General features: G+C 41.6%; 1 protein-coding gene, 1 long non-coding RNA gene and 3 other non-coding genes across 7 annotated transcripts; 1 reads left to right on the top strand and 4 right to left on the bottom strand.

Annotated features, from left to right (window-relative positions):
- Window positions 1–879: 879 nt before the first annotated feature.
- trnal-uag (transfer RNA leucine (anticodon UAG)) lies at window positions 880–961 on the bottom strand. The gene has a single exon. It is a non-coding gene; the product is annotated as a tRNA-Leu (tRNA).
- A 621-nt stretch (window positions 962–1,582) lies between these two features.
- trnal-uag (transfer RNA leucine (anticodon UAG)) lies at window positions 1,583–1,664 on the bottom strand. The gene has a single exon. It is a non-coding gene; the product is annotated as a tRNA-Leu (tRNA).
- A 288-nt stretch (window positions 1,665–1,952) lies between these two features.
- On the bottom strand, window positions 1,953–2,024 carry trnam-cau (transfer RNA methionine (anticodon CAU)). Its single transcript has one exon. It is a non-coding gene; the product is annotated as a tRNA-Met (tRNA).
- A 2,801-nt stretch (window positions 2,025–4,825) lies between these two features.
- On the top strand, window positions 4,826–7,691 carry LOC127530682 (uncharacterized). 3 transcript variants are annotated; one of them, XR_007937304.1, is made up of 4 exons: window positions 4,826–4,963; window positions 5,869–5,952; window positions 6,406–6,559; window positions 7,467–7,691. It is a non-coding gene; the product is annotated as an uncharacterized LOC127530682 (long non-coding RNA). The 3 variants fall into 3 exon arrangements; XR_007937305.1 differs by having other exon boundaries at window positions 7,464–7,691; XR_007937306.1 differs by having other exon boundaries at window positions 5,869–5,961.
- Window positions 7,692–14,715: 7,024 nt separating this feature from the next.
- On the bottom strand, window positions 14,716–18,423 carry LOC110946737 (olfactory receptor 2K2-like). Its single transcript, XM_022188239.2, has 3 exons — window positions 18,017–18,423; window positions 16,661–16,887; window positions 14,716–15,077 (listed from the first exon to the last, which is right to left on the bottom strand). Exons 1-3 carry the CDS (start codon window positions 18,421–18,423, stop codon window positions 14,716–14,718), a joined length of 996 nt encoding a protein of 331 aa, XP_022043931.2.
- Window positions 18,424–24,495: the final 6,072 nt, after the last annotated feature.

Here is a 24,495-nt window from a genome sequence, read left to right as displayed (position 1 = left end):
AGGCCATGGGGGCTTGCTAAAAATGCTAAAAATTAAGAGATACCTACTCACGAGTGGGGTTTGGGACCTTAAAAGCTAGAAATACTGCACAGAAGTGTTCTAACACCCCTGGGTTCCGTTCTACACAAACTTGTGTGATAACTTAGCAAACTGGAGCTTTCTAGGTACCTCAGTTTGGAAAATATGAGCTCCCAAAGTTGGACGAGATTTTAAATTGGCTATTTTTGGTGGCAAAAATCTCAGTGTGGGACAGGTACCAGAGACCCCAAATTTTCTACAAGACAGTTCCATCTGTCTTCTATCACTGTACAAAAAAGCAGCAGGGTTATATTTGTAGTTACTGAGATATTCTTACTCAAAATGGCATGGGTAATGTCAAAATCGTTTTTTGCTTTTCAGTACTTTAAATTGGGATATAAGTATTAGTAGTCATTCCAATGGTAGTATTGTGTATGTTTTGTTCTTTTTGAAATGTTAGTTGTTAAAGGTGACTACCTTCAAAAAGTGTAATGGTATAACTTAGGTATACCTAAGTTATAACTTAGGTAGAGGTTCTTTTGCTTGTAACATGACATTGCACAATTAAATTTAACATGTTTAATCCCACTGCACTGATACTGTAAAATTCAACATTATTGTTGTATTTTTAAATTAATCAACCATGAACTACTACAGTGCTCCCTGAATTCAAGTTAGCACATGTAATTTGTATGTGTATGTTATAATTACATGTATACATTGTAAATGGGTGTCAACATGTCATGATATCTACAGGTATGGCTCTAAACGAGACCTTGTGACACAAAGAGGGCATTACAATTGTACAACTAGCTTGTGAAATGTTTAAGGATGAGATACTCTCAGTGCCTTATATGGAAATGGCAGTGGTGGGATTCGAACCCACACCTCCATAGAGACTGGAGCCTAAATCCAGCGCCTTCGACCACTCGGCCACACTACCTCTCCTGCAAAGAGCTGGCTTGCTTCAATTGGAGGTACCTGTGGGGGGAGAACGCAAAAAAGAAGATTGGTTAGTATCCATGGAAGGGTCAGCAAGGACCACTGATGGCATTCAGGTTTATCAAGTACCAAGGAACATCAGCACATGTTTGACAGTTTTGTCTGCTTTCCTGATCAGTATTTTTAAGAAGCACTGAGCAGTCTTAAGCCACCTTTGAGACTACTTTAGCACCTACAATACTTCTCTGAAACCTAATAGAGTAAGGCCTTCAGTTTTGTCTGCCGTAGCTTAGCAGAGGATGGTTTTGATCCATCGACCTCTGGGTTATGGGCCCAGCACGCTTCCGCTGCGCCACTCTGCTCTTACAACAAGTACATCTGAGTTTGTGTGACTGATACTATCAAAACCAATCATGGTTTCATTATGGTCAATGCAAATGCAAACTATTTTGAACACAAAACAGAAGAGCAGATTAGCTAAACAGCTGTGAAGAAGAAGAAGCAGATCTGAAAGCCTACTTTGACAAAGAACTTTCAAACTTTACTGCTGAAGTTCCCAAAACCAGACTCAGTTGTGTCTGCTGTTTTAAGGACAAGATACTCTCAGTGCCTTACATGGGAATGGCAGTGGTGGGATTTGAACCCACGCCTCCATAGAGATTGGAGCCTAAATCCAGCGCCTTCGACCACTCGGCCACACTACCTCTCCTGCAAAGAGCTGGCTTGCTTCAATTGGAGGTATTTGTGGGGGGAGAACGCAAAAAAGAAGATTGGTTAGTATCCATGGAAGGATCAGCAAGGACCACTGATGGCATTCAGGTTTATCAAGTACCAAGTAACATCAGCACACGTTTGACAGTTTTGTCTGCTTTCCTGATCAGTATTTTTAAGAAGCATCGAGCAGTCTTAAACCACTTTTAAGACTACATTAGCACCTACAATACTTCTCTGAAACCTAATAGAGTAAGACTTTCAGTTTGTCTGCCGTAGCTTAGCAGAGGATGGTTTCGATCCATCGACCTCTGGGTTATGGGCCCAGCACGCTTCCGCTGCGCCACTCTGCTCTTACAACAAGTGCGTCTGAGTTTGTGTGACTGATACTATCAGAACCAATCATGGTTTCATTATGGTCAATGCAAATTTAATCTATTTTGAACACAAAACAGAAGAGCAGATTAGCTAAACAGCTGTGAAGAAGAAGAAGCAGATCTGAAAGCCTACTTTGACAAAGAACTTTCAAACTTTACCGCTGATCTTTGGTACACCGTGAAGTTCCCAAAACCAAATTCAGTTGTGTCTGCTCAGTTGTTGTTGTTTTTTTAACAAATTTTATTGATTTTCAACATATGCATATAACATATAAATTACAATCTGCCATCATCTGAGTTACAGAAAGTGATCAAAGACAGACAGAAATAAACATGACAGAGCAGGTTATTGCCATCCATTTGACCCTAAAAGGTGAATCTTCAAGCCATCAGTCCCACATACATCCCCCACATCGTACACAGGGCCCCCACCGTATACACTGCTCCATGTACAGTATGCACACAAAATTCAATTACAGTCGCATCAGCTTCCCACACAGTGTGCAAAGATACTTCAGGCAAACAAAACAAAACAAAACAGACAGACATACAAAAAAAACAACAACAACAAGGCTTTGCAGTGTGCAGGTTTCAAATTGAGGGAACTTGTGCATTTCTCTCAGGTGAATTTGACCACTGTAATGAGAACTGACCTCTCATCACTAACTGAGTCAATGCATCAGCTCGGTAGTTAAGCAGAGGAGCCCACATCTCATCAAAGGACCTTTAATTACCCCTCACAACTGCACTGAGTCTTTCATGGGGGAGGACCCGGATTATCTCCCTATACCACTGGGTGGCAGTCGGTGGTTTATCATTGATCCAGTTAATTAAAATGCATTTTCTGACCAGTAATAATAATTTGTTGCATAATTTAAACTTCAAGTGGGTCATGGTCAATTCCCTTGAAGGTAGGCCGAGGATGAAAAAGCCAGGGACCTTCCCCACCTTTACTTGAAAGATGCCACTCAGTTCCTGCGAGATTGTACCCCAGAATCTTCTGATCAATTTGCATTGCCAGAAATAATGATAATACATTCCAGACTCCCTGTGACACTTAATACATAGAGGAGAAATCTGATGGTCCATCTTATTTAATCTGTATGGAGTTAGGTGTAGACGGTGCAGTATCTTGTACTGTGTTTCTCTCAATCTGTTGCATGTAAAGGTGGATTTAAAAACTTTAACGGCCTCCTGCCACTCATCCTCAATATATTCTGTGTCAAGGTCTCTCTCCCACTTCCACGCATCGCTTGTGATATTGCCTGAATTGAGAGTAAAGCAGTGCATAGAAGCAAAAAATAAAACCAGTGACTTCTTTTCGTGAAATAAGGAACCTCTCAACCTCATTGTACATGACGAGACCAGGAGGGGATAGGGTCCTAGATCCAACAAAGTGTTTGATCTGAAGAAAGCCAAAGTGATGTTCTTTAGGGATGCTGAATTTGGACTGCAGTTGTTGGAAAGTCATTAACATCAAATTGTCATATAAGTCTCCAATCACACGTGCCCCATTATCGTGCCACCTGTCAAAAATACTAATATGGAGACCCGGGGGAAAATCCTGATTTCTTGTAAGATGGGTCAGAAATGAGGCATAACCCCCTCTGCCTAGGTGTTTACAGATCTTCTCCCACACTCTAATTGTGTTGTACACAATTGGATTACTCTTGACGTCCCAGTGTAGCTTTTTCTAATCACCCGTGACCAAGCTCCATAGCGAGGAGGGCAGAGAGGACCATGAGTCTAGACAGGGCTTGGAGTCCAGATGAGCACGCAGCCACTCCCACAAGAAGTGAGCGTGGCATGCCCAGTTATAATAAGTTATGTTTGGTAGGCCAAGGTCACCTTCATCTGAGGGTAACTGTAATATTTTAATTTTCTGTCTAGGTCTTTTGCCATGCCATATGAATTTATAGAATGCCCTCTCTATATCAAAAGCAACCCTTTTGGAGATCCATAAGGGTAACATTTGTAGGGGGTATAATAACCTAGGCAATATATTCATGTTAATTAAACTAATGCGTCCCATAAAAGATAACGGGAGTTCATGCCATCTGTCCAAGTCCCTCTTTATTTTAGCAACTATAGGAGAGAAATTAAGCTTCCACAGCTCAGTCAGATCTGGTGAGACTTTTATCCCAAGGTAGGTGAAGCCTGTAGGGGACAATTTAAAGGGGGAGTTGGTGAGTGAAGCCAGATCGGTTGAGCCTAATGGCATAGCCTCAGATTTTCCATAGTTAATCTTGTAGCCTGAGAATGAACTGAAGTCCTGAATAATAGAGAGAATAGCTGGTATAGATAAATCTGGTTTAGTCAAAAATAGCAGAATGTCGTCAGCATATAGGGCCATTTTCTGGGTTTTCCCTCCCATCGTCACCCCATGTACGTCCTTATGTTGTCTTATAGCCTCTGCTAGGGGTTCGACTGCTAGTGTGAAGAGTAGCGGGGACAGGGGGCAGCCCTGTCTCGTCCCTGTACGCAGTGGAAAAGGTGGTGATGGCATGCCACCAGTGACAACACAGGCCTATGGGGAGCTGTAAAGCACCTTAATCCATTTAAGAAAATCGCCCCCCATAGGCGATGGGCCGAGTACGTCTATCTGCTTTCGTTTACGAAACAATTGATCCCCTGCCGGTAATTTTCAGATTTTTTAGTATTGTGTAGATAAATTATCATATAACATATAAGTTAATGTTTCCAACCTCAAAAGTTGCACATTTTCATAAATAACATTGATATATTCGTCACACGAGCTAATGGATATGCTGTTAGCTCCAGCAACCACAAACCAATGAGAGCTCTTGTTACTTCTTCGTGGACTTCAGTTGGCCAATCAGATTCCTCGTACTTCTGGTAAAGCCATAACACGACGTTAACAACTGGTTAAGGGATGAGAGCAAACGAAGGAAAAGGTAAGATATTATATTATTACTCTATTGTCATGTGGAAACTTTTGATTATTATGAGAAATTGATGCAATGGGTGCAAACGAAGCATATTGACAGCACATTGTAATGCCGAAATTAATGTTAATGTTTAATGAAACGTAACGTCGCTGCAGGTAGCATGTCACCAGTCACAACAGCTGCAGTTGTTTAAGCTAACAAGCGGCAGTAACTAGATGCCCAACACGTTTAAACGAGAAAAAGGTCAGATATTATTAATTACTCGATTATCATGTAATATTTTTAATATGAAAAGTTTATGCAATGGGTGCAAACGAAGCTTATGTTTATTGAAACGTAACGTCGCTGCAGGTAGCATGTCAAGATCCACCAGGAACAACAGCTGCAGGTGTTTAAGATAACAAATGGCAGTAATTAGATGTCCAACACGTTAGATTTCCCGATCTGATCAGCTTTGCTATTGATACATATTTAATTAATTTCTATTTTTTTAGATGAAGTTTGTAGTTTTGTTAGAGCTTCAGTTGTTGTGCATCAGTGACTAGGATATACAAGCGTAGGTTATCATACGGACATTAAATGAACTGACACCAGAAAAAAATTAACTTGAACAAGATGAACTTTATACAAAAAAGTGCTATGAAAGCCACAAATTTGGCATAAGTATGCCCATGAAGCTTGCTCTCTTTTTTTCCCTCTTATGTTTCATGTCCTGCAGAATTGGAGCAGTAAATACATGCACATGTCTGTGCATGGTAGCTGGTGCTGTTTGCATGTGCATCTCCCCTGCACACATTTTAGTGCTTTGCACCGGCAACACTGGAGGCAGTGTCCATGTTAAGGTCTTGTGATGTTGGTGGCCAGGGCATTTTTGGAGTCACTTTACACTTGGTCTCTATGATCTCTTTCAGTAGCATGGCTGAATGGTACAGGTGTCTGTCTGTGGAGAGGTCAGAGACTGTCACTACACAACCAGGTAGAATGGTGAAATGCAGGTAAGCAAGGTGTGTAACATCAACTTAACTATAATTACAAGGACAATATAGATTAAAAAATGTCAAACCAACCTATGCTTGTTGATGGCCTAAATGAGTGGGTTCCATGCCATCCTCCTCTCAGTCACTGCTGTCTGATGAAGGCTGTGCAGGTTCATCCTGGATGACCTCTTCAGCAGTTAGCTCCTCTACATAGACAAAGTCATTTCTGGCTGCTTTAAGGAATTTAAGGCATGGATGGGACTTAGGATGCCTTGATTTTAAGCTAAATGCTTTATAAGTCGAAATGTCCAGTCCTTCCTTATCTCTAACAATTTCCTTAAAGAGGTCATTTAGCCGTGAAAGCCTCAACGCTTCACCAGTAGGTGCTCTTCCACCACTGTCAGACAGAAATGTCTGTAGCCTGCCTGATACGGATTGGCCTCTTCAGAAACCTCTCTTTGTTCCTCTCAGGTATCGTGTGTAATTTGCAAAGCAACTGTGGTGATACATGGCCTCTGACGCAACAAGATCTCTTCCATGGATTTGAAGCAACAGGTGTTCATACTTCTTCCCCTCAGCAGCACGAAGGAGTTGATCTGCTGTGGTAAACAAAGTTTATACTCAGGTAAATATATATTTTTTATTTACATTTTTGATTAAAACAACACAACACACATACACAAATAACAAGAAAAAAAAAACAAATTAAAATCAATTCACACAAATAAATCAGCCAAGCAACAGCAAAAACAACAAAAAAAAGAAAAAAAGGGGGGGGTTGAAACAAAAATACACAAACAGATCAGTACAAATACTACGTACAACAAAAAATGACAAAGATAAAACAAAAAAGATGTCAGGGAGCAGTAAATTAGCTGTCAAATCACACATTCATGAGATGGTGTGCATTAAATCATAATTTCTTTCTTCTATCTATGTAAATAGGAGAAAAAAAGATAAAAAAAAGAAATTAAAAACAAAGCAAGAAGGTAAGAGATGCTAATTGTAATGTCTTTCTTAAATATATTTGTGAACATATGACCACAAATTTCCAAGTTTCCCATCCCTGCAGGATGGAGCTGCTTGCTCCATCATTAACAGATCAGCAAAATCATTAAGCCATGAATCTAGACAAAAACATCCTGGCTTTCTTACTTTCCAGTTCATCAACATTTTTCTTTTAACAGCAAGAAATGCCAGTGACAAAAGGTGTTTATACTCAATACTATTAGTAAATATTAGTACTTAGTCTTTTGTCTTTCTGAATACTTTAGTATTTACCCGAGTATATAGTAAAGTATTCAGAAAGACAAAAGACTAATTCATAAAATAAAAAAAAGAAATTGTCATAAATAGGGGATGTAGCTGATATTTTTATCAGGCATATTGCTTGACATAAAAAAGGTCACATAAAGATCTTACAAGGCAACTGTCCACCCCTGTTTACCTGCTGTAAATGTTAGACACTGAGAGAGTTTTTCCCTCTTTCTGTTGTGCCAGATGTTGATATATCTGTTCTCCTTGCATAGCAGGCATGCAACAGGCAGGAGGTGTGGAGCCCTTTTGGGTTGTTCTGGGCCACTTGAAGAGCGCAAAACCCGAACCTTGGATGCAGCACCATCACTGGTATCTGGCAGCAGTTCTTCTGAACATTGTAATGGCACTAAAATGTAAGTTACAAGTGATCAATAAATGGAAATGATCTAAATTCACATTGTTTCTAACAATTGTAAATAAATAAAAAAGCATACTTCTGATGTTGTGGAGAGTTTCATTTTGCTGTGGTGGTGCATTACAATCAAGTTGTCAAAACTGTATTGGCTTGCAATGAGTTAGTATGTCACATCTTTAACATATTTGGTCATCATACTTGCAGTATTGCAATATAGATAATGGATTTGATACAAACCTTCATTTTCTTGGGCTGACTTGGCTTGCTTACAGTTTGCTCTTCGGATGTGGTCTTTGTTTGTGAAGGCACTGTAGCATTCTCTGTGGTAACCCACATTGCTCGGCATGTCAGGGACATCTTGCTGATATTAAATGCTGAAAATGCTGTCCCTGTGTAAGATGCTCTTCTGGGGGTACAGTATGTGTGTAAGTGTGTGTGCGGAACTACAGTGCAGAGGTCAAGTGAGAGGACAGACCAAGGGACGGACCACAGCAGTAGAGACCATGGTAAGAGACTTATCCATCATTGAAAATAGCCAAAACAATCTAGTACATAGTTTTATTCTTGTAATTCAATTATGCCCATAGTTACACCTCAAAGTTGTGGGATATAAATAACACAGAGACAATTTAACAGACAATGTATGTTTTATTTGGACATTCTGGTATTTAAATAAAAACTGCTTTAAATATTGTTCATTTGACACTGTAATAGTGGCAGCTGTGTTGAATTGGAAAGATAATGTAGTATGAAATATGACAAAGAACGTCAAAGAACGTTGGATATTTAACGCCAGGAGAAAACATTAGCGTTGATTTTTGCCGTGCAAGTGTACCATAACACTGTTAGGAATTAATGATTAGGACCATGTAGTCTAGCTTGTAAGCTCATTCGGAGGAAAAACGTATTCTGTTTATTTTAAGTCTTTCCGAAGCCGGCGTTAGCATATTTTGCCGCGGCTTCTTCCTGGTTGTCATGGAGATGACGTAAGTAGCCCCCTTCGTTTGCCTGCTCAAAATTAAAAGTTATTGCTTGCTCTCTTTCATTAATGTGCACGAACTGAAGTTGGAAACAACTACTGATATACTTAGAATAATTTTATCTGTCTGCTGTGAAAAATATTCCTACTGACGCGGCGGGGATCAATGAATAACACGTTTTTTAGCTTCGGCCCATGGCCTACCAGCCCAAATCTCTTGAGAGCATCGAATAAATACTCCCATTCCACCCTATCGAAAGCCTTTTCAGCGTCTAAAGATACGGCGAGTCCTCCATGGTTTGCCTTTTTTGAGTACTGTATGACATTCAACAGTCTTCGCACATTTGTAACAGATAACCTGCCCTGTATGAATCCGGTTTGGTCAGTATTTATTAAAAAAGGCAGGAGCTTTTCTAATCTTGCTGCAAGCAATTTTGATAGTAGCTTATTATCCACGTTGATAAGGCTAATAGGCCTGAATGAGCCACAGACATCAGGTGGCTTATCTTTCTTCAAGATAAGAGTGATGTTTGCTATATTAAGTGTTGGGGGGAGGCGACCTGTCTCAAAGGAGTCCAGGTACATGTCCGTAAGTGGTCTAGCGAGCAGGTGTTTCAATTTCTTATAGAACTTCAGACAGAACCCATCAGACCCCGGTGCCTTTCCACTGCTCAGGGACGCTATAGCCGCGTGGACCTCCCTCTCAGTCACTGGTGCAGTCAGGTTTTCTCTTTGTTCTTCTGACAGGGATGGGAAGGAGACTCTATCAAGGAACTCTTTTCTCCTCCCCTCAGAGAACTCGCATTCAGATGAATAAAGTTTCTGATAAAATTGCATCATTATTTTATTGATGTCACTGGTTTTGTGGTGTCTAGTCTGTTTGTCATCCAGCAGTGAGGATATTGTGTTTGACTCTGTTCTACCTTTCGCCAACCTTGCTAAGAGGCGGCCAGGTTTGTTTCCTGATTCATAAAGCCTATGCTTTGCAAAGAAAATGGCTGACTCACCCTTTTTAGTTAAAAGCTGATTAAGGGCTGATTTAGAGAGTGCATTTTTGAATTGTGCCTCCATCTGTTGTATTGTATTTTCCAAGCTAAGTTGTTCCTTCAAAGCAGCTTTTTTCTGAGCTGTGGTATTTGATATGATACATCCCCTAAGATAGGCTTTAGCTGTTTCCCACAGGAAAGATGGGCTGACATCAGGAGTCTTATTAGCGGCAATAAAAATATTCCTCTGTTCAGTAATATAGTCAATAAATGATGGACTGCTCAGTAGAGAAGGGTTCATCCTCCAGTGGCGAGAGGCTGGATCAGCGTAAGGAGGGTTTATGCTTAAACTCACATGAGAGTGGTCAGACAATGAGCATATGCCAATTGAGCACCCTTCCACCCTATCTAAGACCATCCTGGATGTCAGGAAAAATCAATTCTCGAGAACGTCTGATGGGGACTGGAGAAGAAGGTGTAATCTCTCCCCCTGGGATTGGTCACTCTCCATGTGTCATACAGCTCTAAATCATGGCAGAACTCTTTCAGTCTGAGACTCTTTCAAGGGATTGGGCCAGGTTTTGGTGGGGACTGGTTGAGGCCTGGGTCAGGGACACAGTTAAAGTCGCCCCCCAACACGATGTAAGGTGTGGACAGTGATGTGACTTCAGATAGGAGCTTAGGGAAAAAGGCAGAGTCATATGAATTTGGGCCATATATGCAACCAGTAAGGATCCATCCATCCATTCTCTCACACTCACATTCATACCTACAGGCAATTTAGAGTTATCAACAGCATATTTTTGGACTGTGGGAGGAAGCCGGAGTACCCGGAGAAAACCCACGCATGCACAGGGAGAAAGATCCCAGGCCCACCCCAGGATTTGAACCAGGGATCTTCTTGCTGCAAGGCAAAGTGCTAACCACTTACGCCACTGTGCAGCCCCCCCAATGATGATCTGTTCCCCATAAAGATAACCTGAGATTAGGATGTAGCGACCATTATTATCCTTTATAGTTTTCTCTAAAGTAAATGGGAGACAGCGATGAATTAGTATAGCTACACCTCTGCTGTTAGTGTTATAGGATGAATAAAACACCTGGCCCACCCAGAATCTCCTCAGTTTGAGATGTTCCAAATCATTTAAGTGAGTCTCAGACAGTAGGGCTATTTGTGTTTTTTCCTCTTTCAGGAATGTAAGGATCTTTTGTCTTTTAACAGCGTTTTAAATCCCTTAACATTAAGGGAGACTATTTTAAGATTACTCATAGCAAAACAGACGTAGTGAATAGAATGTGTAATCAGGCAGAGGGCCCTGCAGCAGGGCAGAGGAGCTCAGCGCCCCTGCAGGTGGAGATGTGGGCAACTTCGTGGGAAATTTCCCGGATGGCATCAAATATATGTTGGCGAGAGTAAATAAAGACGGCAGAACATCATGAACAAAATATTCATTCCCAAACGATGAAACCACAGCACACACACAACAACAAAATCCCCAGAACACCCCCATCCCCATCCCTCCCCCCACCCTCTCTCCCAAAACCACTGGATGGGGCCCACAAAGCTGAGCAAAACCATCACTGAGAGAGAGAAAAAAGAAAAACTTCTCCACTCCCCCGCTTCCCATGACCTTACAGTCATAGAACAACCATATAATATATTTCTGTTTTAGCAACCAGCTTAACACCAGCTATTCAACACCATTAGGTATAAAAACTTGTACAGTAAAGGAAAAACACCTGCAACTAATTTAACTTACTATAACAAACTTATTGAAGATACATATCTATAACTAGCAGGATACATGTATTTTTACATCACCTCCAGTTCAGCTCAGATCATCCATGTAGGCAAGTGCGTCCTTCGGTGAGTGGAAAGAGAGATTTTTCCCTCCATGAGTGAAGCACAGGGTAGCGGGGAAGAGCATGGAGAAACGTATGTTCATCTCAATAAGTCGCTGGCACACTCCGTTAAATGCGCGTCTCATCTCCTTAACTCCGCTCGCTAGCTCCTGCCGGATGAAGATGGTCTGTCCATCATGCGTCAGCGGTGCTTTCTCCCTCGCAGCAGCCAGGATCCTCATCTTGTCCCTCAGGTTGTGCAGCTTGATGATCACTGTGCAGGGTCGGTTGGGCTGCGACTGGCCAAGGGATCTGTGTGCACGGTCAATTTTAATGATGCCGCGCTTGGTCTCCAAGCTCAGCAGTGTAGGCAGCCACTTCTCAAAAAATGTAATCGGCTGTCGGCCCTCCGTATTTTCTTTGAGGTTGAAGATTACAATATTTTCCCGGCGACTGCGTCCCTCTATATCAAGGCTCTTCTCCGCCAGAGTGCGGACTTTAGTCTCCAGACTCTTCAACTTGGACTCCATGGTTGCCATGTTATCTTCTCCCTCCGAAACGCGGCTCTCAGCTTCGGTGATGCGTTTAGTATTGGACTCCAAGCGTGTAGTAATATTGTCCAAAGTGGCTGAGAGATCCTCTTCTCCATCAACGCAGATATTTTCTCAGCGACCTGTTGTGAAATCTCCATAGTGAGGGCTTCGTTGTCCGCAGAACGCATAGCATCCTTACTAGATGCTGCGGTCTTCTTCGGATCCGGGTTTGCCGTGGCTTTGGAGGGTTTTGTAATTAGGCATGATGTCTGAGAGCTCATATGCAAGTTTCTGTGCGGTTATTATTTTTTAAGGTAGTGTTAAAAGTCAAATGTAGCTCATTAGCGGCGGGAGCTCAGCAGCAGTCGACTGCTCAAGGTGACAGCATCACGTGACCCTCGTGTCTGCTCAGTTTTAAATAATGATTTCATTTAGGCTCAGTACATTGATGGGCAAAGAAAGTACTGGAGAAAAAATAATTCTATTAGTTAAAATCCACAAAAAACGTATTGTCAGTGAGCCTTTTAGTGATATGTCGAGTATCAATTCAACCTTTTGCACATTTTAACAGCAAACAGTCATAAACCAAAGCCGTCATAGTTAAGTTTGCAAACAGAACACACAAAGCTGGCCTTACACTGTAAGAATGTAAGGATGACAGGAAATATCAGCAAAATAAAGATGCTTTCAGATGATTTCAACACACTAAAATAAACACAGAATTATCTACTTGTCCATATTTGTTAATTATCAAAGAACAATTTTAAATCAAAGCCGTCAATCCTTAAAGTAGCAGGTACAACAACAAACTGTGGAAGACGATCAGTTTACCTACTTCTGGTTTCAGTTTGTCGTCTCTTTCTTACATCTCTGTGCTCGCTGCCGACGTCCAGCAGCTTTTAAAGACGTCGCTTTATCTTCTGGGAAACAGCAGGGGGCGCTAACAGAGCAAATAACTCTACAAGACTGAACTTTTTCTGTCCTTACAACAGATGTTATTTACTCACACTCAAAGCCAATAAAACAATCCACAATAAATCCATAAAATAAGACGTTTATTGTTTTTTATGGTAGTTATATTCCAGTAGTGTTGTAGTTGTTGTCATAACTTTGGATGATCCTTTTAATTCGTCTTAAAACATTCAGTTTTTACACTCAAACATCAGAGTCTTTAATAGCTGGACAACTGGTCTGATTGGTACATTTTCACAAGTAAACCTTTTTATTTTTGAGATGTTAAACAAGTGAAGTTTTGTTTGGTTCTGTAGTTTTTCAGGTTTATGGGTTCAAAGTTTTGTGTTTTCCAGAATGGTCTAGCATTTGAAGGGCCGTTATAATGTTACATTTGTTTAGTGAGTTACACCCCTCTGCCAATAAAATCTAGACCATAAAATATTATAGAAATTATATAAACTAAGTTTGGATATTGGTGGGTTAGACCATTCTGCTTTCAGCCTCCTTAAATGACAGAAATAGATACACTATAAAAAATCTAATTTGTCAGTGGTTTTTAATGTGATTTTAATGAGTGACAGATTTTCCCTGTTTTGTTAAAATACAGATAAAATTGAGTAAAATCATTGAAAAAAAAACTAATTTACATGTTGACTGTAAATAACAAAAAACTCAGGCCAAACTGGAAAATGTCCCCATTAAATTAACTTAATTTTTTAATTTTAATTTATTTTTTTATATTTTAATATGTTTTTATAAATGGTAGTCTGTTCGTTTGCATTGTGCGAATGGTGACTTACAAACTATGTACATAAAAACATAGAATGAAAGATTTTTCGTCATTTTATTGTTTTGTTGGATTACCAGAGTAAAATCACGGAAAAAATATGACTAGTTGTGAATTAACGTTTAACTTAGGGATTCTGGTGACTGGCCTACGGATGATAGTCGATATGTTTGAGATGCTACCTTCAGGATGACAAGTAAGGTTTATAACTAGTTTAGGAATGTTAGTAGCCTAGCCTAGAAATGCTATTGGTTAGTTCAGAGATATGAGGGAATAGCTAAGGACCGCTAGTGACTAGCTTATGGATGCTGTTCACTCACCAAGGCCCAGAGATATTAATGACTAGCCTAGCTGGGAAATATTATTGGCCAGTTTTGTCTGAGGTAGCTTCAGACTATTAGCATTATTCTTAATGTTTTGATAAGCTCATTGGTGTCACCTCCAGCTGAGAACGTCCAGCGATGTCCCTGAATGTCGGGCTCAGCTGTTGGAGGTTCTTATTAGTGAACATCTGAACAAAAACACTCACATTCATAACCACAATCACATAATGGGAAAGAAGCTACAAGAAAAAGACTGGACATGTAGATTTTTGGGGACCTTTAACTCTTCCATCTGCAGTGAGAAACAGTTGTTGGTGTAGTTTTCCATCAACAGAAAACATACGATGATAATATAACAAAACAACAACACAAACCATCAGATAAAAATGAAGCTGCAAAGTTAAACATCTACTGGTTTTTTTGAACAATTAGAAACTATGAGAATGAATTTTTCCAAGCAGCTTTAGGTTTCAGTTTGGTCAGCACAGAACATCTTTTTTTTAGACGTTATTTTACCATCAGGGTTATCAGCTTTACAAATTGTGTGCTGGAACATCAAGGAGTCGATCGGATGGCCTCGAAACTGTCAACAAGCAGCAACATTCAGCAACAATCCTGCTTTTACTGGTGAAAACAGCCAAACTTTCTGTGTTCTACATGCATAGAGTCGTGTTAAACGGTAAAACGTCTTTTCTAGGGATATAATCATGTAAAGACGCTGCCAGCTGCTGTGACGGTTAAATGCTTAATGATGCTGCTGCGTAGCTCCTTACTGACCAATCCGTAGATGATGGGGTTGATGATCGGGGGAACGATGAAAAACATAATGCTGAAGAACTTCTTTAGGTTTGGGGAAACCGACGGGAACCTGTAGCTCAAGATTATGATCACTGAGGCGATTTCATAGAGCAGGTAGATGACGAGGTGAGAGCCACACGTCTGGAAGACTTTACTGCGAACGTTGCTGTCAGTTTGGCCTTGTTTCAAAGAAGCTTGTAGGATTCGGATGTAGGAGAACGCGATGATGAGGAAGATCCCTGTGCTCACAGTCCAGGTCATGGACAGACCTATAAAACCATAAAAACACAACTATCAGTCAACGTACTTCACCTAAAGACACCGATTATCAGAACCAGACAGTGGAAATGTCAGATTTTCAGCTTTTGTGAGGTTCTGTCAGGAAAAATGGCCAAATTTCAGGTCCAAAAAAAAAGATTTTCATCAAAATTACTGATGCAACTTGTCTTGTTCAAGAGTTTGCACCAAATAAGCAAACAGAAAAGACGACCTATCCCTCATCAGCATGGCTCAGAATCAGTGAACAGAAGAGCAGGTTGTTGGAGATCCATCCATCAGGAGAAACATCTTTCTACTGATGATGAACAGAGCAGAGAGGAAAAGTCTGGAAACATGGAGATATTCACACTGAAATGTTTGTGAAGGTTCTCAGTCGTCCAGGTCATCTTTACACATGAAGATGACCTGGACGACAGAGAACCTTCACAGACATGTTACCGTACACTTTGGGAGGAACGTCCTTCAACTGGTACGAGAGCATGAGGAAACTTCAAGGAAGCTAGAAATACCTGGGACTCTCCATACTAGTTTTTAGAACTGAAGAAGCCGCTCGGATGAGTGGCGAAACGTCTTCAAGATCACAAGAATAAGTCCAGTTGCCGAACTAAACCCTTCACCATTCACACTGAGAGTGACCAAAATATCTCCAAAATTATTTAAATTTTGTCCAAAATGACTGAAAAAAATGGCTAAAATTTCTCCAAAATAATTAACTTCTAAAGTGATGTCAACTTGTCTGAATGCCTGAAAAAAATGTCAGAAAGACTAAAACCCAAAAGGACTGTCCAAAATGATTAAAATAGTCTAAAATGGCTTCATAATTTGTCCAAAAGTGACTTAAAATTATAAAAATGAATTTTTTTCCCCAAAATGTATCAAACACGACTGAAACCTGGAAATTTGCACAAAATGTTGGAGACAGTTGGTCAAGAATGGCTCAAATTTCTCCAAAATTACTGAAGAAATGTTCAAAATGACTTAAAATTCTCTGAATGTGAGAAAAATGTACAAAATGACTAAAGTGACTTTGAAAAAGTGAATTTGTTGAAAGAAATGTCCAAACAGACTCAAAATTTGTCAGAGTGACTAAAGCCTGTCCAAAATTATTGAGAATTTTGTCTAAAATGGCTCCAATTTCTCCAAACTAAATGAAAAATTTAACAAATTGTATGATTTCCTGGGAAAAAAAATCTCCAAAATCAGCTCAAAATTTGTCCAAAATGATGATGGAAGTAAAATCTCTCTGCTCGGTGCAAACGCTGCCTGCAGCTCAGCTGAATTTACCAACCGTCCTCCAGTTAAAATACAAACTGAGCAACGTTCCTTCAGTGAATGCTTCCTCACTGCAGCACATCACTGTGTGGACAGTATGTAGGGAAGGAAAACAGTTAAATATGATTTGATGCAAACAAATGGTGAGGGAACAAAAGCACATACATCTTCAGATCTATGATCAGAACACAAACTCGTGGTGTTGTGAACTTCTGCAGCTTTTGTCCTTCTGCTGGTGCAAAGACAAAGCAGAGTAAATGTAAAGGAAAACAAGGATTGCGGCTGAAAGAACGGCGCTCACCGTAGATGTTGCTGGCGGTGGTGGGGGTGCAGGCCAGGCTCAGGATGGAGCGGTTGCTGCAGTAGACGTGGCGGATGGTCCGGCCACACAGCGGGACGTTGACGTGGAAGGCGAAGAGCACGGCGATGAGCAGCAGCGCCACCAGCCAGGCCAGAGCGCAGCAGCAGTGCAGCCGAGCCGAGGTCATGATGGCGTGATACCTGAGCGGCTCGCACACCGCGATGTACCTGCATGACGACAAAAACCTCCGCTCAAAGATAGGCTCACATCTGAGCTTCTCAAAGTGCTGCTCCGGTCGCTCACATTTAGGATTTACTCACAAAAATATAAACCCAAGTCTGAACAGTTTAACCACGGCTATTTGATCTGATAAAACGTGTTTAATTTGTGCACAAAGGTAAAGAATTCTTTACAAATAAAACCCCAAATTATAAAAAATATACAGACAAGAAACAAGAGAGAAGAACACCCAGACTGGAAATGTGGACAACATGCAGTAAAGTTCTTTCAAAGACCAATGAATAAACAGTCTGACAGTAAAACACACGACTTTAGTTCAAAATTAACCAGAATAATGCTCATTAAAACTGTTAATGCTGTTGGATCTTAGCCTTAAACTTAACATAATTATGTTAACATACCATAATTAATAACACCAAATGGTCTTAGCTACAGTAATAAATCAGTTCTTTCCATCTTCATAACAAACTAAATGTACTCATAAAGCAGATTTAAAACGACCAAAGAGCTGCACAGGCAATCAGACCGACAGCAACACAATCACATGCCAACAAAGCAGTGTAAAATACTAAAACAGGCAGAAAAAGACCTGTTTCTAAAATAAGATAAATATAAAATGCTAAATTATTAAGACAATTAAGAGCAACTAAAAACAACTGGAAGATTTTTCCTAAAAATATCAGTGGCAGCAGAACATTTGAAAGAGAAACCTTTGGATGATGAGACTATTAAGAGGCAGGTAACATTTTAGTGATCTAAAAACTGAAAGTGTCATTTTTTTAATGTTTATTGTTATTTCTGATTTTCTCTGTTATGTTAAAAAAAAGCGTTAATTCAGATGTTAACTGAACAAAACATCAAAAATCTGTATCAGTAATTTGTTCTTTTACAGCATTTGACTGTAAAATTACACTTTAACTGTATTTTAATGAGCTAAACTATCATTATTGAATGCCAGAGTGTGTCACATTTTCAGTTTTTCACATTAGCTGCTATATTTTAAGTTGTCAGATTAATGCGTAGTGGCAGCCACAATCTTTTCTTGCTGGTGCAGCAGCTGATTTAAAAGCTCTCATTAAAATCTTTAAAACAAAAACACGACTCTCCAGATGTCACCTGTCGTAGGCCATCACGCCCAGGATCGTCTGCGCCGCGACGCCGTACGTGTGCACGGAGAACGCCTGGGCGATGGCGGGGTAGTAGGCGATCCTCTTCTGCCCCGTCAGGAAGTGCACCATGACCCGGGGCAGCACCGCCGTGGCCCCCAGCAGGTCGCACAGCACCAGGTTGCACACCATCACGAACATGGGTCTGTGCAGGCTCTTGTCCAGGACGATGATGCTCACCACCAGGCCGTTGCCCAGCAGAACCGCCACGTAGCTGAGCAGCGCCAGGACGAAGAGCAGCGAGTCATAACCCGGCGGCACGTAGAAGCCCTCCAGCTCGAACACGACGGGATGCTGGAGAGGAGCCGCCGCCGTCAGGTTCTCCATCCACAGCAGCTCTGCACAAGACAAGAACATCAAACCGTCCACAAGGCGTCAGGAACAGGGATGAGAACCCTAACCCAGAGCTCAGATCATACCTGCAGGACAAATAGTAAACAGGAGGTTCTACTGTGAGCTGCTGTTTCTCCTTCCTTCACCCCAGAGCAATGCTGCTGCTCTGACCTGTCCAAGAAAGAGTGTCGCTCTTTAAATCATTTCACTTTGTTGACTGGAAAGTCTCAGACGCCTTCATCCCTTCCCACAGTCGACTTTACCATCACAACATGAACCCTGTGTGATGCCAGCTACACACTCACTGGGAATACGTCACACAAAACTGAATCAGGCTTCAGATACAAAGCTTTCAATCTGATTTTTAAAAGATTCTTTACTGTAATGACCTGAGTTTATTCATGTCAGCACTAGTGGAGCAACAAAAGCCTTAATTTTACACTTTTGTGGTGGTTTGTATTGTTGTGGTTGATGTGTGTCTCTTTTGTCATTTTGCATCTCTTTGTGGTTGGTTTGTGCCTCTTTGTAGCTAGAATAAGTTGAGTTTCCTCGGACGCCCGCAACAGTTTTCCACCACAATTCAAGGTTGTTCATTGTAACAGTGAGATCCTCCGCAGTAAATCCAGTATCATCAGTTCGTTGGTCTACGTAGGGACGTGAGTTTGACTGATGAGCTATTTGTCTCCAGCAGTGACCTGTGAACCTGTATCTTTGTTGTCTAACAACAACTGAAATTGGAAGAATTTTTGCACAGAGTCATTCTGTAATAGAGTAGAATTAAAAGGAATTATTTTAATTGTGGACTGCACAGTGGATGGCGGTTAGCACTGTCACCTCACAGCTAGAAGATCCTGGGTTTGTGTCCTGGTCTTCCTGGCATCTTTCTGCATGGAGTTTGCATGTTCTCCCTGTACATGTGTGGGTTTTCTCTGGGTTCTTCAGCTTCCTCCCACAGTCCGAAAGCATGTTGAGGTCAACTGGTGATCCTAAATTGTCCGTAGGTGTAAATGTGAATGTGATTGTTTGTCTCTATAGACTCTTGTCCATTAGCACCTACTCGGCTCGACTCGGTTTAGGTCGTTTTCCATTTCAGTTGAGCACCACCTCATCGCGGGTGGAGTCATAGCACGACAGCCCTGCCACAGAGTTAGCATTCATGGCTAACTATCTGGCTTATTGTCTGCATACTGAAAACAAAGACTTTACTTTCAAAATACACTTGTTTATTTAAAGTGAGCTTGCCACCAATGGGATAACTAATGTAAAGCTTTATTGAAGCCACATAACGCTCCCCAAACATCACATTATCAGCTTGACTCAGCTCGCTTGGAACACCGGCCGAGTAGGGACTAAAATAGTACCTGGTACCAGGTACTATTTTAGGACCAGGTACCAGGTATTACACCCTAATGGAAAACCTCACAACCCGAGTAGTGTTGAGTGGAAAAGTGCCGTATATGTAGCCCTGTGATAGACTGTGACCTGTCCAGGGTTCCTTGTCTTTGCACTAAAGCATGGATTATGCTTTCTGCATGAATGTGATGCTTGGAATCAGCATCATCAGAGAATGCGTGTAGCTTTTTTACACGACGTGGCGTCTGCTTCCAAACTGAAGGGGGCAGTGTATTGCAAACACACTTCTACCACAGTACTAATGGCGCTGTCACACTGTAGCGTATAGAGCCAGCGTATGAGGAACGTATCGAATATTTCAAAAAAATGTTTATACACAGAACTTTTCAGCGTATGAGGTCGATTTTTGGTTAATGACCGTTAGAGTAACGTAAGCCTAGCGTACCATCAGCGTATGAGTAGCGTATGAGTAGCGTATGCATAGCGTACGCATAGTGTATGTCAGCGTATGTGAGCGTATGTGATGTGATGTGTATTTGAGTAGGACGTATACCGACGTATGAGTAACGTATATCAGCGTACCTCCGACGTATGAGAAGCGTATGCAGAACGTCAGCCACATGTATGATGAGCGTACACAGCTGGTGATGTTGGGACCAACCCTGTCCAGCAGTTCATCATACATTTCTGGAGGCATGCGTAGGAAGTTCCTGAAGGCTCTCTGATCTTCATTTCTCAATTCAACCATAAGCTGGTCATAAAGGCCAAATTGAAGCCGCCTTCCAATCCAAGGTTTCACCCAGATTGCACGTCTCATTCTAGGCCTTCTTCTTCTGTGTCTAGGATACTCAACTGCCAACTGTAACAAATCTTGGTGATGTTGCAGCACAGCAACCTCCATCTCTGAACTGCTGGTACAAACTGATACAGATTTGGAAATTTGAGACTTTATACAGTGCCTTGAGAAAGTATTCGGCCCCCTTGAACTTTTCAACCTTTCGCCACATTTCAGGCTTCAAACATAAAGATATAAAATTTTAATTTTTTGTCAAGAATCAACAAGTGGGACACAATCGTGAAGTGGAACGAAATTTATTGGATATTTTAACCTTTTTTAACAAATAAAAACCTGAAAAGTGGGGCGTGCAATATTATTCGGCCCCCTTGCATTAATACTTTGTAGCGCCACCTTTTGCTGCAATTACAGCTGCAAGTCGCTTGGGGTATGTCTCTATCAGTTTTGCACATCCAGAGACTGAAATTCTTGCCCATTCTTCCTGCAAAACAGCTGGAGCTCAGTGAGGTTGGATGGAGAGCGTTTGTGAACAGCAGTCTTCAGCTCTGCCCACAGATTCTGGATTGGATTCAGGTCTGGACTTTGACTTGGCCATTCTAACACCTGGATACGTTTATTTGTGAACCATTCCATTGTAGATTTGGCTTTATGTTTTGGATCATTGTCCTGTTGGAAGATAAATCTCCGTCCCAGTCTCAGGTCTTTTGCAGACTCCAACAGGTTTTCTTCCAGAATGCTCCTGTATTTGGCTCCATTCATCTTCCCATCAATTTTAACCATCTTCCCTGTCCCTGCTGAAGAAAAGCAGGCCCAAACCATGAGGCTGCCACCACCATGTTTGACAGTGGGGATGGTGTGTTCAGGGTGATGAGCTGTGTTGCTTTTACGCCAAACATATCGTTTTGCATTGTGGCCAAAAAGTTGGATTTTGGTTTCATCTGACCAGAGCACCTTCTTCCACATGTTTGGTGTGTCTCCCAGGTGGCTTGTGGCAAACTTCAAACGAGACTTTTTATGGATATCTTTGAGAAACGGCTTTCTTCTTGCCACTCTTCCATAAAGGCCAGATTTGTGCAGTGTACGACTGATTGTTGTCCTATGGACAGACTCTCCCACCTCAGCTGTAGATCTCTGCAGTTCATCCAGAGTGATCATGGGCCTCTTGGCTGCATCTCTGATCAGTCTTCTCCTTGTTGGAGGTGAAAGTTTAGAGGGACGGCCGGGTCTTGGTAGATTTGCAGTGGTCTGATACTCCCTCCATTTCAACATGATTGCTTGCACAGTGCTCCTTGAGATGTTTAAAGCTTGGGAAATCTTTTTGTATCCAAATCCGGCTTTAAACTTCTCCACAACAGTATCTGGGACCTGCCTGGTGTGTTCCTTGGTCTTCATGATGCTCTCTGCACTTTAAACAGAACCCTGAGACTATCACAGAGCAGGTGCATTTATACGGAGACTTGATTACACACAGGTGGATTCTATTTATCATCATCAGTCATTTAGGACAACATTGGATCATTCAGAGATCCTCACTGAACTTCTGGAGTGAGTTTGCTGCACTGAAAGTAAAGGGGACGAATAATATTGCACACCCCACTTTTCAGTTTTTTATTTGTTAAAAAAGTTTAAAATATCCAATAAATTTCATTCCACTGCACGATTGTGTCCCACTTGTTGTTGATTCTTGACAAAAAATTTAAATTTTATATCTTTATGTTTGAAGCCTGAAATGTGGCGAAAGGTTGAAAAGTTCAAGGGGGCCGAATACTTTCACAAGGCACTGTATACCCCCCCATACGCTGGAAATACGCATGTAATACGCATGGGATAAGTTGGCTGTATGCTCAGAACACGTTAGGCATAAGTTGAGTACATTAGACTGTCGTTAGAACTTCCATCATAACATTAGCCATTTGTTAGACACACGTCAGACACACGTTCATTATACGCTCCTCTAACGCTAGGTTTCCTGCCCCACTTAATTTCAACGTATGAGAACCGTACTCGCCGTATGAGTAACGTACCTTCAGCGTACCTCTAGTGTGTTCAGCGTATGAGGAACGTATGAGGAGCGTAAAATTCATACGTCGGCATACGCTGAAAATTTTTGTGCATGTTCAAAAAATTTTTGGCCGTCAGCATACATGAGCGTACACCGACGTACCACGGCGTACTTGAAACGTATTCTAGCGTACCCCTAGTGTGTTTCAGCATATGTCAGCGTATGCCCAAAAAGTCCATACGTTCCTCATACGCTGGCTCTATACGCTACAGTGTGACAGCGCCATAAACTAGAAAAGCACTCAGAGAGCACAGTCCTCCACCACGGCTGCTCAGTCGTAGTATCAGCTGATGTAGTGTTCACTTGTTGTCATGGTTACCGTGACGACATGCCGCTATCTTGCAATGATACAGAAAGCTTTAACAAATCCGTGGATCCAGACTATAAGCTGCATCACTGCCAAAATGTAATCACTTGGTCCTTGTGTCATTTCTGACCTTGCCTAAAAATTTCATACAAATCTGTTAGTCTGTTTTTGAGTAATGTTGCTGACAGACAGACTGACAAATGTAAGTGCATTGTCACATAACTCCACCACATTTCTTGGTGGAGTTATAAATACACGATTCATTGGGTAGTAGCTACGTTGCTAGCAGGTGCTCTGGTCCAGACAGTGTGAGTGTTCACAGGGTTCAGTTCTCTCGTGTGTTCTAGGTAGAAGCTGTTTATGAGTCTGTTTGTGATTTAAAGGAAGTGAAGCATCTACCTGAGAGTCGAACAGATGGTGTCCAGGATATGATCTGTCCTGAAGACTGTTTATATGTACGCCAGCAAGCTTTCATTGTAGCAGCAGTGAAAGGACACCAACAGCTTTTCCTTTTCAGGCTGTTTATTCTAAGGATCCTCAGAAAGTGGAGTTGCTGCTGAACCTTCTTTACTGCTGCAGTGGGTTTGGTAGTCCAGGAGAGATCTTCATCAGGAACCTGAAGGCAGGGAGCCTTTCTACACTGTCCCCGTTGACTGTTTAGATCAGAATTTGGAAATTTATCAGGGTTTGCTCATTTTTTTTGAAAGTCTATGATTAGTTCTTCTGGTTTTGTGGTGTTCAGGGTGAGATTCTTCTCTGAACACCACATGGTCAGTCTTTGGACTTTATCTCTGTAGGTGGACTCATCTCCTCCTGAGATAAGGTCAACCACGGCCGTGTCATCAGTGAACTTATCAAGGGTTTTAGAGTTATGGATGGTATAGTCATATGTATACAGTAAATAGAGGATGTGATGGTGAAGGAGAGCTGGTTTCCTTCTCTGACTGTCAGGGGGTTAGGGTTAGAAAGTCCTCAGTCACTCAGTTTAGAGACCATCCATCCATCCATTTTCTATACACCGCTTTATCCTCACTAGGGTCATGGGGGGTGCTGGAGTCTATCCCAGCTGACTCGGGTGAAGGCAGGGGACACCCTGGACAGGTCACCAGTCTGTCACAGGGCTACATATACAGACACACAATCACACTCACATTCACACCTACGGACAATTTAGAGTAACCAATTAACCTCAGCATGTTTTTGGACTGTGGGAGGAAGCCGGAGTACCCGGAGAAAACCCACGCATGCACAGGGAGAACATGCAAACTCCATGCAGAAAGATCCCAGGCCCAGGCCGGGATTCGAACCGGGGATCTTCTTGCTGCAAGGTGGAAGTGCTAACCACTTACGCCACTGTGCAGCCCCAGTTTAGAGATCAGTCTACTGGAAATGAAATTTGGCGGCAGAGCTAAAGTCTATGAAAAGCTTCATCATATAGCTCCCCTGGTATTCAAGGTGGGTCAGTGCAGTGTGAAGAGCAGCGGTGATGGCATCCTCTGCAGACCTGTTGGCTCCATACGCCATCTGGTGTGGGCTGATGGCTGGATTTGAGGTGCTATCAGACTAGAACATCAGAGC

Source organism: Acanthochromis polyacanthus, chromosome 17 (assembly GCF_021347895.1).
Source record: "Acanthochromis polyacanthus isolate Apoly-LR-REF ecotype Palm Island chromosome 17, KAUST_Apoly_ChrSc, whole genome shotgun sequence".
Lineage (NCBI taxonomy): Eukaryota > Metazoa > Chordata > Actinopteri > Pomacentridae > Acanthochromis > Acanthochromis polyacanthus.
This window is presented reverse-complemented; position numbering and strand designations above follow the sequence as displayed.